Here is a 13,638-nt window from a genome sequence, read left to right on the forward strand (position 1 = left end):
AAGCCCATGAATACTGGAGTGGGTAGCCTATCCCTGCTCCAAGGGATCTTCCTGACCTAGTAATCGAACCGGGGTCTCCTGCATTGCAGGGCAGATTCTTTATCATCTGAGCTACCAAGGAAGCCCAGGTAATTGAGGATAGACCCAAATCTAGGATTTCCAGAGCCTTCTCTACCCTCTGCTGCCTTTTTTCTGCTTACTCTGCAGTTTGTGGCATCCCCTAGCTTTTTGGGCTCCGGTGTTTTCAAGGTGCTCAGAGAGGAACTGGAGGGCTCACAGCCCATACCTCCATGTTTGCAACATCCCCCTTGTCCCAGTCCTGGGACCGCTATTCACCATTATTCTGGCCTCAGCCTGTCTTGATCTGGACTTAGGATGGACTAGCCTACAAATCCCAAGAGCAAATGCCCCATTACCCTCTGGTCTCCACTTGCATCCCATGACCTTGGTGAAAATTAGCCTCACCTCCAGCAGAGCCCGGAGGGGCTCCTCCGGTTGGGCCATAGAACCTGGCTCCCCACGTGGCAAGTGGTAAAGAACCTGCCAGGGCAGGAGATGCAAGAGCTGTGGGCTCATTCCCTGGGTGGGGAAGAACCCCTGGAGGAGGAAATGGCAACCCCTGGAAAGCCAAGGGCCAGGGCTCCCACCCCATCCCTGCAGCCCACACTCACCCTGCTTATTCTCCCTTTGCCTCTGCCGTCCTCCCGCCTCGCTCCAGGCCAGGGCTGTAATCAAGTTTTCCTTTGTTTGATATCTTCTCCCCACAGTAAAGAAAGAGCCAGATTTCTTGCTTTTTTTTTTAATTAAACTTTTTATTTTGTATTGGGATATATCCTATTAACAGGGTTTCCCAGGTGGCACTAGTGGTAAAAAACCCACCTATCAATGCAGGAGCCATAAGAGACATGGGTGGATCCTTGGGTTGGGAAGATCCCCTGGAGGAGGGTATGGCAACCCACTCCAGTACTCTTGCTGCAGAATCCCAAGGACAGAGGAGCCTAGTGGGCTACAGTCCATAGCCTCGCAGAGTCGAACGTGACTAAAGCGACTCAGCATGCGTGCGTAGCCTAATAGCAATGTTGTCTAGTTTCAGGTGGATGGAAGGGACTTAGCCACACGTGTATATGTATCCATTCTCTGCCAAACTTCTCTCCTATCCAGGCTGCCCCTTAACATTGGGCAGTGTTCCCTCTGCTATGTAGTAGGTGGTCCTTGTTCGTTATGCATTCTAAATATGCAAGTGTGTATCTGTTCATCTCAAGCTCTCTAACTATCCCTTCGTTCCATCCCTCCCAACTGGCAATCATAAGTTGGTTCTCTAAGTCTGTGAGTTTGTTAGAGCCAGGTTTCTTAGAAGAGTTCTTTAAGAAACAAGACAAGACCAAGATGAGAAGATCAGCTTTCCCGAGTTTCTCTAGAGTGAGGCTGCAGTTGCCATAGATTTACACAGCCAGTCCCATGGCTAGAAGCCCTGTATTGAGGGTCAGAGATTAGCCAGGCCCAGCTCAGCCCAGAGGTCTCAATGAAGACCTCTCAGGAGTCAATAAACTGTTGCCTGCCTTGTTCTGATTACTAGTGTTATTTTTTTAATCACTTTTATTACTGTTATTTTCTTATTTTTTTTTAATTATCTATTTTAATTGGAGGCTAGTTACCTTACAATATTGTAGTGGTTTTTGCCATATATTGACATGAATCAGCCTATTTTCATATTTTTCATTGGTTATGAATGTTGGCAAAATAGTCTGCAAGGGATGTTCCTCAAGCAGAGAGGAGGTGATGTTCTGGAAATTGAAGTGCTCAAGGAATGGTGTCAAGGAAGCTGAGCAGTTACCCGCGCGGACAATAACTTGTCCTACATGTCACCTGCTGGCGGGAGAGCAGAAGGATGTGGAGACGGTTGCCTGATTCATCCAGGAAGAAGGTTTGCCTGAATAAGAGGTTAGTGGGAGGCTGAGTGGGCGGAGGTGGAGGGGTGGGGAGTGATAGGGCCAGAAGAGATGCCCTCAAGGAGGGCACGCTGGCTGAATCTGCAGGGGATATGATCTGTAAGTGGCACTGGGGAGGGGGTAAGCACTGACTCTGCCTCGTGGCGCCCTGGAGATACTCTGAGGAGTGCCAGTGATCTGTTTGGGAAGCCCCGGTATTGTACTGGCTTCTAAATCCTCAGCCCCTAGAACCTTGCCTGGCTTCAAAGGGCCAGTGGGTAATGACATGCCCCTACCCATGGCAGATAGAGGAGACGGGCATGTACACGCTCGGCACAGGGCCCCTTCTCCTCCCTGAGAGGCTTCTCCACTGGGCTCCTTCTGCAGTCCTGTCTCCTCACTTGACTCCCATGGGATGTCTGGACCCCTGGACTAGCTAGACCTCCTCTGCCTGGAGCATCCATCACCATGTGCTATCCCCAAACACACAGCTCCTGGCTTGTAGCAAACAGCTGCTGAGAATCAGCTCAGCAAACAGGGTGACTCTCACTTCCACAGGGACACTCACATAGGCGAAAACACACCAAGGCTTGCACGGGGACCAGGACACAGCCCAGGGACCCCAGGCCACAGGACAGGAGATTCAACCGTTTGGTACTGCTGAGCCTCCTGTTCACAGCGACAAATGGCCCTGTGTCCTCAAACTCCCCCGTGCACCCGCCCAGCAAGAAAACCCTTTTAAATCGGTGCCAGTCTCCACAGCCCCTCGGGAAAATATTGGGGCATGAGGCCCAGTGTGGAGACACTGGCTTCTGCTTACTGCAGTTTCTTGGTCACCAGATGCTGAGCCCTGCCTTCACAAGGAAAAGCATGTCTGGGGCCTGCTGGAATGCTTTGTCCTGGCCTCCATCTCTGGCACCCCGAATGTTGGCTACATTTGTTAGGGAGCAGGGACAGAGGTGGACAAGAGGCCCTGCCGAGAAGAATGCTCGCTGATGCTGGAGGCCATGAGAGGGCGCACTGCTAGCACCTTCTTGGTCCATCCACCTGGTGGAAATTCCAGAAAATATTCACAAGGAGTAGCAGTTTTGACAACATAGGCGCCCCCATAAAGAAAGGAAATAAGCCAGAATCTGGGGGGACAACACTTTATTGTTTCCTGGGTTGTCCGGAGGCCTCTGGGCTCACTGATTTCCCCCAGAACAGAGCTGTGCTCCGTGGCTGTGGTTGTGGTAGTCTGTGGCTATGTCCGCCAGCAAGGACAGGAACTCAGAAAAGTCAATCTTCTTGTCCTTATTCTTGTCCTTTTTCTCAAAGATATCGGACAAGTATTGTCTGCCCCTTTTCTCCTGTGGGCAAAAGACATCAAAACAGGCAAATTCAGCTCCACAAAAGCGATGAGTTGGGAGAAGAGGAAGAAGTAGAGACAGAGAAATGAGGACCCAATGCAGCACAGAGGTGTCTGGTATGGCATTGAGGAGGGGAGGTGTGGGATGAGGTGGGGACACTGACGTTGCCCAGCAGTTCAGTGGAGAGTCCTTCCCCAAATGTGAACTTGGATGAAAGCCTGACATGGTGAGCAGGCTCTGCCCAGAGCTGTCCTGATCAGTGTGCTGGTGGGGGGAGTCTCCAGCCCCAGACCACCCCCCCTCTTCCCCCAACTCCCTGCAGGTGACCACCTACCTAAGTTCTGCTCAGGGACTCAAAATAAGCCCTACCCTTGTCTGCCTCGTGCCAACCCCTTCTTCTTTTGACCTATGAGGTCTTACTTGCTCTGAGTTCCCTCTTCTTGCTTTCCCTAGTAACCTCTTCTTTTTGTAGTCAGTTCAGTTCATCGAATTGTCCAGTTAAATCAGGTCGGTGGATGAGTTCTTTGTTGTATAAAATGGTCGTAAGTCCTGTCAGTGATGGAATGTCTGTCACCTTCCCTCTGATCTCAAGAACCCTGAGGGGAGCCTCTAGAGCCTCTCAAGATCTGAGCAGAAGAGTTTGAGTCCCATACAGAAGCTGGGACAGGCGAGAGGGGACCCGTCACTGCCCTCCAGCTGTAGCGCTTTTTGATAACTTATCATCAAGTACTTATATGCACACATTGTTCTACTTTGCCACATACATCATCTCTTTACACCCTGTTATAGGTCAGGATAGGAAGTTCTATGATGCCCTTTTGCAGATGAGAAAGTGAGGATCAGAGATTAGAGGGACTTGTCCAAAGTCACCCAGGAAAGGGTCCTCAGTCATGCCAGGACCCAGTCACCATGGGGGACCAGAACCCCACTCACACAGGCACTGAGGAAGTTGGGGAAGTTCTCCTTCATCAGCCGCAGCAGGTCCTCCTTCTCGATGGTGTCATCGGATCCCGAGTATTTGTGAAACAGGTTGATCAAGTCTGTAATGGCCTGCTCAAGCTGAAAGCCGCTCATCTTGGCTTCGAAAGAGCTGCCAGAGAGGAGTCAGTGACCTTTTGTGTCCTTCCCCCAGGGGAGGGTCCCCAAGTTAGGACACCTGGATGGGGACTGAGCAGCCAGCAAAAGCGTGGCTCATTTGGAGCACAAGAAACTGCTTCTCTGCGTGGTGGAAGGAGTAGCTGAGCAGCAGGAGGGCGTGACCAAGCTTGGGGCTGGGTCCCCACAGCTCAGGGTGTGAGTAGGTGAAGGAGATTGGCAGACTCCACTGTGGGGAGGACCACAGCGTGTGGAAGCAGAGACGGGGGGTCAGCCCCAGTGAGAAGACCGAGCCTGAGGTGGGACCTGGCAACCAGAGCCTTTGGATCACCCCACACCCCAAACAGCAGCAAATCCATCTTCTCTAGGTTCAGCATCAGGGTCAGAGTCACGGGGGCAGGACAGTGTCACCTCTGATCTGGTCTGAGCCTCCTGGGCTGCTTCAGGAAGATCCCCTAGAAATCCACCTGGACCATAAAGTAGGCTCTACAATAAGTGGACAGAAATGCAGTCCTGTCCTGAGCCCTGGTGGGGGCCTTCCTGGACCACCCCTGAGAGAGAAAGAGGGACTGGGGATCAGAATCAGCCTGGGGTTGGGAGTGAACAGAAATAGCTGCCCCAGCTCCAGGCTGTTGGGTTGAAGGTTGGAGATGGGGGTCCTTCCGATTTTCTGTTACTGGGCACTATGTGCATCTCCAAGGCTTGACCTCATTAAAATAAAGAGAACATCTGACTTTCCTAAGCAGGTTCTTCCCCCAGCAGTCAGAGGTCTAGGCTGCCCTGGACCCCAGTCAGAGAAACTGGACAGGGCAGCCCTCCCATGCCACTTTCCTAAGCAGCCAGGACATGACCCTGCATCACGCATGTCAACATCAAAGACAAACCCCCCTGCCTTCTGATGTAGGAGAAAGAGCCCACTGTTCTGTCAGTAAGAGGACCCACCCAAGGCTTCTGTCAACGTGGCCAAGACCAGAGCCGAGCCCTGCGTGCAGATGGTCCCTGAGCATTTTCCTGCTGGGAGGAGGTGGGGAGCTCTGGTTGATCAGTCTCTTACCCAGGTCAGGGCAGGACGTCTCACCAGAGTAATGGTGACTGGGGGTCCCAAGCCTGGGGTTAAGGCTTTGGCTGGGAGTCCCACTCTCCTCAACGGTGAGGTCGGTGGGTTTTTTGACCTGGTAATCAGGTGAGTCCAGAGAAGGAAGAAAGCAAGAGGAGGGGGAGGGTCCTCAGCTCCCACTGGGCACGTGTCCACAAGAGCATCACCGAGGAGCCAGTGGAGGAGCAGGGAGTATTGGTCATCTTGCCACACAGATGGGACCTCAGCATGTTGGCGGCAAAGTCGGGACTGGACCACAGGCTCCTACATCCCCTCCCAGAGCTGCTTCCCGGCTCCTCCTAGAAAAGGTAGATAGGCCGGAGCAGACTTACCTGATCAGAGGAGATGTCACCAAGGAGAAGGACGAGTGAGATGCTCACTGGACAGAGACTGGTCCCTTTATAAGGCTTAGCCGGGAGCTTCCCGGGGCTGGGAGCCCTGCGGCTGTGTTCGCTCTCTGCTTCCTGGAGCATTGCCCCACTCAGGTGGGTGGGCCACACCCAGGGGGGTGTGCTCAGCCTTTCCTGGCAGAACCCCAGGACACACTGCACCTCCCAGGATCTTTCCCTAGAGGCTTCTCTGTCCCCTGTTTGATCTGGGGCTGGGCAACTGGTGGGATGTATTGCAACAGGACTGGGAACAGAGTAGAGAAAACTGGGTTTCTGGACCTAAAGTGGATGGAATTTTGGACTCTGAAGGCTGCATGGTCTCCATTTTTATTTATTCAGTCCTTCTACAAACTCGGTCTCAGAACAATAACCCCACCGCCACTTACTGAGAACTGAAGGTACTCCAGGGCTCAGCATACCTACCCGCTCTTGCTCTCTCTTTAGTCCTTCACCAACTAGGCTCTAGATCTGTTGTCTCCATGTAAGAGTGGAAAATACGTGCATCAGGGCTTTAAGTAAACTAAGACTACACCGCTAGTAGACAGCAGTCAGGATCAGATCCCAGAAAATCTGGTCCAATTCTTAGTCTTAATGCTTTAAGTAGACTTGTTGTGTCACCTCAGGCCCTGCCTTCTGGTACTCACAGTCACACCACCTCACTGCCATCTTCACACCTAGTCCTCGGTGGATCCTGGGAGGGAGACAGGTGTCAGGACCCACGGTGACGGACGAGGGAACACAGAGAGGGCAGTGGGCTCAGCCTGCTCACTTGCTGCTGAGGGATCACTCAGGGCCAGAACCTGAGTCCTGAGTTCACCTCCTCACTCTTGAATTCCCCTCGCAGCTCCTGGGGCGCCTGGACCACTCAGACCTCACTGTCTGGGTCCAGTGGTGGTGACAGCCGTGGAATGATCCTGGGGGCTACGACTTGGGCAAAGTTTCCTCCCAAAGTCTCTGATGCTGAATTCCTACACGTCTTCCATGACCTTTGACCTTCCTCCATGCTAAACAATATCTTCGGAGTTGGCAGGCAAGCCCCGGGCTCTGGTGTGTTGAACCTGCTGTTGAAATGCTAGGTGTGGGAACAAGATGGGGTAGTCAGCAGAGCCCCTCTAGGCTTGGTGAGGAAAGGGGCTGATGAATCACTGATACTGATCAATTTCCTGCTCCCTCTTCCTGAATTTCCTCATATGACACAAGAGTGTCCTGGTTCATCTGGTGGGTAGTCCTCAGGCTCCCTGGGCCTCTGCTGAGCTGGTCTGATGTCACGCTAGGATGGGACCTATTTTTTGGACCAATCTCATTCACCCAAGTAGCTTTCCACCAACTAGGACAGGTCATAGCAGGGAATGGAGACCCCAAACGGGTGGTCAATGTCTGGCATCTCTTGAGGGTTTCTCACGGAGGCAGCACAGTCCAGGCTTCCTAAAAGATCCCACTTTGGTGGCAGAAGAAAACAAAAAACCACTTGTTATTTTTCTTGTTTGTCTATCTGTTTATTTATACTTATGTATTGCTTATATTTTGATTGTAGACTCTGTTCTGGATGTGCGTGTAGGGGGAGCAGAGAGAGAAAGATATTGCAGGTGTGGATGGTACTTGAGTGTTGCTCCATCTCCTGGGGGCACATGAGTAACCCAGTCTACCCTGTGTTGGGGATATACAGTGCGATGGTGGTGGGAGCAGGGAGAGGGTGGGAGGCCCTGGCCCCAGACCTCAGAGACCCCAGACCTCCTGCAGCTCAGTGATACTTCCCACGGGAAGCCTCCAGGCAGAGCCATGGTCCCCACATCCTTGTGCATGTGGGTTGGTTTCTCACTGTCCCCTGGCCACACTCACTGAGGTCTGGTCTGCGTCTCACTCTCACTGGCCCCGATTCCCAGAGCTAGGTGAGAACTCCACGGACACTGGTGGAACCAGCAAGTGAGGTATCGTCAGAAAGGTTCAGGGGAAGACTGTTGGAATTCTGAGGTGGGAGAAATCACTTGTCAGGTGGAGGAATCAGGGACAGCTTGGTTGGGGGGCATCCTTTGAGTAGCCTTGGAGCATTGCCAGCAGCCGACACACTTTGGGGAGGTGGCAGTGAGATGGTGATCAGAGATAGGCACTCGCTCTGTCTATGATCATTAGGGCTGTGCTGAGCATTGACCTGGGCTTCCAGAAGGAGTTAGGGGAGGGGCAAGAAGGGAGGGAGTGTGGGTGGGGCACTCGCTGGAGGGTATCAGGACACAACACTGCTTCTCAGTTGCCACCCTGGATGATGGAAACTCTAATGCAGCCCGGAGCCTGTGCTCGCCTCCTGAAAAGCTTTCCAGATCTTGACTGGAATGGGTGTGTAGGGGGATTTATTGTTATTAATTCTGTGACCCTGAGAACCAAAGGAATTTGCTTTCTGTTATGTCATCTATGCAGACAGTGTTGAGAGGTGACCCTAGGGTTACTTCTGCTCAAATTTGGGATGGTGGAGAATCCACTCAAATTTGCAAAGATCATTCCTGATCTGCTTCCCAGTCTCTTAAAGGTAAGGCTGGCGCATCTAGGCTGAAGCTGGAGAGTGGGAGGAAGTGGTGGGGTCCATTCCCAGAAGGCTCCCTGAGATTCTCATCTACAGACAGCACTGTTCCTATTCTGCTGGTGCCAATCATAGACCCAGTGGGAGATTCTTGCCCTGAGCGGAGATATTTGATTTTCTCTTTCTTTAGCTTCTGCTTGGTGGTGCTACTGAGGACTTGTCACACACAGTTGTCACATGAGGTTTCTGCAGGGTTGCTGGGATGTCTTTGCTGGTTTCCATGTGAGCACCAATCAGCAAATTTTAATTTTTGCAGCTGTGTCTTCTGGTAGTGAAAGCTTCTGAATTTATCTATACTCTAATTTATATTCTTCTTATTTATTTATACTCTAATCTCTTCATGGAGTTAACAGAAGCAGAAGATATTAAGAAAAGGTGGCAAGAATACACAGAAGAACTGTACAAAAAAGATCTTCACCACCCAGATAATCACAATGGTGTGATCACTCACTTATAGCCAGACACCCTGGAATGTGAAGTCAAGTGGGCCTTTAGGAAGCACCACTACTAACAAAGCTGGTGGATGTGATGAAATTCCAGTTGAGCTATTTCAAATACTAAAAGATGATGCTGTGAAAGTGCTGCACTCAATATGTCAGCAAATTTGGAAAACTCAGCAGTGGCCACCAAACTGGAAAAGGTCAGTTTTCATTCCAATCCCAAAGAAAGGCAATGCCAAAGAATGCTCAAACTACCACACAATGGCACTTATTTCACAGGCTAGTAAAGTAATGCTCAAAATTCTCCAAGCCAGGCTTCAACAGTATGTGAACCGTGAACTCCCTGATGTTCAAGCTGGTTTTAGAAAAGGCAGAGGAATCAGAGATTAAATTGCCAACATCTGCTGGATCATCAAAAAAGCAAGAGAGTTCCAGAAAAACATCTATTTCTGCTTTATTGACTATGCCAAAGCCTTTGACTGTGTGGATCACAATAAAGTGTGGAAAATTCTGAAAGAGATGGGCATACCACACCACCTGACCTGAATCTTGAGAAACCTATATGCAGGTCAGGAAGCAATAGTTAGAACTGGACATGGAACAACAGACTGGTTCCAAATAGGAAAAGGAGTACATCAAGGCTGTATATTGTCACCCTGCTTATTTAAGTTATATGCAGAGTACATCATGAGAAATGTTGGGCTGGATGAAGCACAAGCTGGAATCAAGATTGCTGGGAGAAATATCCTTAACCTCAGAGATGCAGATGTTACCACCCTTATGGCAGAAAGTGAAGAAGAACTAAAGAACCTCTTGATGAAAGTGAAAGAGGAGAGTGAAAAAGTTGGCTTAAAGCTCAACATTCAGAAAGCTAAGATCATGGCATCTGGTCCCATCACTTCACAGCAAATAGATGGGGAAACAGTGGAAACAATGGCAGACTTTTTTTTTCTGGACTCCAAAATCACTGCAGATGGTGACTGCAGCCATGAAATTAAAAGATGCTTACTCCTTGGAAGAAAAGTTATGACCAACCTAGACAGCTTATTAAAAAGCAGAGACATCATTACTTTACCAACAAAGGTCTGTCTAGTCAAGGCTATGGTTTTTCCAGTAGTCATATATGGATGTGAGAGTTGGACTATAAAGAAAGCTGAGCACCGAAGAATTGATGCTTTTGAACTGTGGTGTTGGAGAAGCCTCTTGAGCATCCCTTGGACTGCAAGGAGATCCAACCAGTCCATCCTAAAGGAGATCAGTCCTGGGTGTTCATTGGAAGGACTGATGTTGAGGCTGAAACTCCAATATTTTGGCCACCTGATGTGAAGAGCTGACTCATTGGAAAAGACCCTGATGCTGGGAAAGATTGAAGGCAGGAGGAGTAGGGGACGACAGAGGATGGGATGGTTGGATGACATCACCGACTCATTGGACATAGATTTGGGTGGACTCTGGAAGTTGGTGGTGGACAAGAAGGCCTGGCGTGCTGCGGTTCACGGGGTCACAAAGAGTTGGACACGACTGAGTGACTAAACTGAACTGAATCTTTTCCCAATTCTTACCACCAAGCTTTGCATAAAATCATGTTTTGGGGATAGAAGCAGAACAGTGGCATGTCCATGCCCTCTCTGGCTGTGCCTCCTGTACCTCCTGGAAGCCCTCCAAATCCTTCACTTTTGGGATTTTATGGAATCTTCATCACTTGGGATGATGGATCATTAACTCCATTTTCAATACTTCTCTCTTCTTAAGAGAATGAGGGAAGAACTGAAAATTTCAAGCTTCTAATCATGGCTTGGTCGTTTCGGTGACCAACCCTCAATTAGCAGCCCACCCAGAGTCACTTCTTTAAAGTGACACTCCCATCACCCAGGAGAGTACAAGGGTTTCAAGAGCCCTGTGTCAGGAGTCATGATCAAAGACCAAGTATTAGAACAAAAGATGTTTCCATCGCAAGGGTTTCAGGAGCTCTGTGCAAGAAACAGGGGGCAGAGACCAATGTATACTTTCTATTATCTCTCAGCTCTAAGGAACCCAGACCTCTGAATCATTCACTCTGGGGGATAGGGCTGGGGTGGCATGGGATAGAGTAAAAGCTGATTGGTTCTGTCTAATTGGTTGCATTTCTTAACACCAATAATGAAATGTCAGAAAACAAATGTAAAAAAAAAAACCGTTTAAAAATTGCCACACCCAAAATAAAATACTTAAGGCTAAACCTCACCAAGGAAGTGAAAGACTTAAATGCTGAGAACTATAAAACATTAATAAAGGAAACTGAAAGCGACTCAAAGAAATGGAATTATATTGCATGCTCTTGGATTGGAAGAACTAATATTGTTAAAATGACCTTAAAAGCTTTTGCACAGCAAGGGAAAACATAAACAAATGAAAGCAACCCTCAGGATGGGGGAAAATATTTACAAATGAAGCAACTGATGAGGGATTAATCTCCAAAATATACAAACAGCTCATGTATCTCAATATCAAAAAAACAAACAACCCAATGGAAAAAAAAATGGGTGGAAGATCTAAATAGACATTTCTCTGAAGAAGACATAAAGATAGCCAACAAACACATGAAAAAATGCTCAACATTACTAATTCAGTTCAGTTCAGTCATTCAGTCGTGTCTGACTCTTGCGACAGCATAAACCGAAGCACGCCAGACCTCCCTGTCCATCACCAACTCCCGGAGTTCACCCAAACCCATGTCCATTGAGTCGGTGATGCCATTCAACCATCTCATCCTCTGTCAACCCCTTCTCCTGCCTTTAAATCTTTCCCAACATCAAGGTCTTTTCCAATGAGTCAGCTCTTCGCATCAGGTGGCCAAAGTATTGGAGTTTCAGCTTCAACATCAGTCCTACCAATGAACACCCAGGACTGATCTCCTTTAGGATGGACTGGTTGGATCTCCTTGCAGTCCAAGGGACTCTAAAGAGTCTTCTCCAACACCACAGTTCAAAAGCATCAACTCTTCAGTGCTCAGCAACATTACTAATAGTGAGGCAAATCAAGACTACAAAGAGGCATCACCTTACACTGGTGAGAATGGCTGCTGTAAAAAAAAATCTACAAACAACAAATCCTGGAGAGGATGTGGAGAAAAGGGAACCCTTCTGTACTGTTGGTGGGAATGTAAATTGGTACAGCCACTATGGAGAACAGCATGGAGGTGCCTCAAAAAACTAAAAATAGAATTATCATATGACTCAGCAATCCCACTCCTGGGCGTATACCTGGAGAAAGTAATTCAAAAGGATATATGTACCACAATGTTCATTGCAGCACAATTTACAACAGCTAGGACTGGAAGCAACCTAAATGTCCATCAACAGAGGAGTGGGTAAAGAAGATTTGGTGTATATAATAGAATATTACTCACCCATTTAAAGGAATGAAACAGTGCCATTTGCAGAGACATGGATAGACCTAGAGCCTGTTATACCGAGTGAAGTAAGTCAGAAACAGAAAAACAAATATCATGTAATAATATCACTTATATACAGAATCTAGAAAAATGGCACAGATGAACTATTCACAAAGCAGAAATAGAGAGCCAGATGTAGAGAAAACTTATGGATATCGAAGTGGTAAGGAGGGGAGGTGAAATATATTGGGAAATTGGGGTTGACATATATACACTGCTGTTGCTAAGTCGCTTCAGTCATGTCCAACTCTGTGAGACCCCGTAGATGGCAGCCCACCAGGCTCCCCTGTCCCTGGGATTCTCAACACTGGAGTGGGTTGCCATTTCCTTCTCCAATGCATGAGAGTGAAAAATGAAAGTGAAGTCACTAAGTCGTGTCCGACTCTTAGCGACCCCATGGACTGTAGCCCACCAGCCTCCTCCATCCATGGGATTGTCCAGGCAAGAGTACTGGAGTGGGGTGCCATTGCCTTCTCCGATATATACACTACTATGTATAAAATATTGAGTTTCAAGCCAGCTTTTCACTCTCCTCTTGCACTCTCATCAAGAGGTTCTTTAGTTCCTCTTCACTTTCTGCCATTAGAGTGGTATCACCTGCATTTCTGAGGTTGTTGGTACTTTTCTTGGTAATCTTGATTCCAGCCTGTGATTCATCCCGCTTGGCATTTTGCATAATGTACTCTGTGCTATGCTTAGATGCTCAGTCATGTCTGACTCTTTGTGACGCCATGGACTGTAGCCTGCCAGATTCCTCTGTCCATGGGGATTCTCCAGGCAACAATACTGGAGTAGTTTGCCATGCCTTCCTTCAGAGGATCTTCCAGCCCCGAGATCGAACCTAGGTTTCCCACATTGCAGGCATATTCTTTACCCTCTGAGCTACCGGGGAAGCCCAAGAATACTGGAGTGGGTAGCCTATTTCTTCTCCAGGGTATCTTCCAGACCAGGAATTGAATTGGGGTTTCCTGCATTGCAGGTGGATTCTTTACGAGCTGAGCTACCAGGGAAGCCCATAATGTATTCTGCATAGAAGTTAATTAGCCAAGTGACAATAAACAGCCTTGACGTACTCCTTTGCCAGTTTTGAACCTGTCAGTTGTTCCATGTCCAATTCGAACTGTTGCTTCTTTACTCCCATACAGGTTTCTCAGGAGATAGGTAAGGTGATCTGGTATTCCCATCTCTTTAAGAATTTCCCACAGTTTGTTGTGATCCACACAGTCATAGCCTTCAGCACAGTCAATAAAGCAGATGTTTTTTATGGAATTCCCTTGCTTTCACTATGATCCAATGAATGCTGGCCATTTGATGTTTGGTTCCTCTACCTTGGGCT

General features: G+C 48.6%; 1 protein-coding gene across 1 annotated transcript; it reads right to left on the minus strand.

Annotated features, from left to right (window-relative positions):
* Window positions 1–3,060: 3,060 nt before the first annotated feature.
* On the minus strand, window positions 3,061–5,912 carry LOC133245283 (protein S100-A7-like). Its single transcript, XM_061413218.1, has 3 exons — window positions 5,801–5,912; window positions 4,211–4,367; window positions 3,061–3,277 (listed from the first exon to the last, which is right to left on the minus strand). Exons 2-3 carry the CDS (start codon window positions 4,349–4,351, stop codon window positions 3,113–3,115), a joined length of 306 nt encoding a protein of 101 aa, XP_061269202.1. The 5' UTR covers window positions 4,352–4,367; window positions 5,801–5,912; the 3' UTR covers window positions 3,061–3,112.
* Window positions 5,913–13,638: the final 7,726 nt, after the last annotated feature.

This window comes from Bos javanicus, chromosome 3, assembly GCF_032452875.1.
Source record: "Bos javanicus breed banteng chromosome 3, ARS-OSU_banteng_1.0, whole genome shotgun sequence".
In the NCBI taxonomy this organism is placed as follows: Eukaryota; Metazoa; Chordata; class Mammalia; order Artiodactyla; family Bovidae; genus Bos; species Bos javanicus.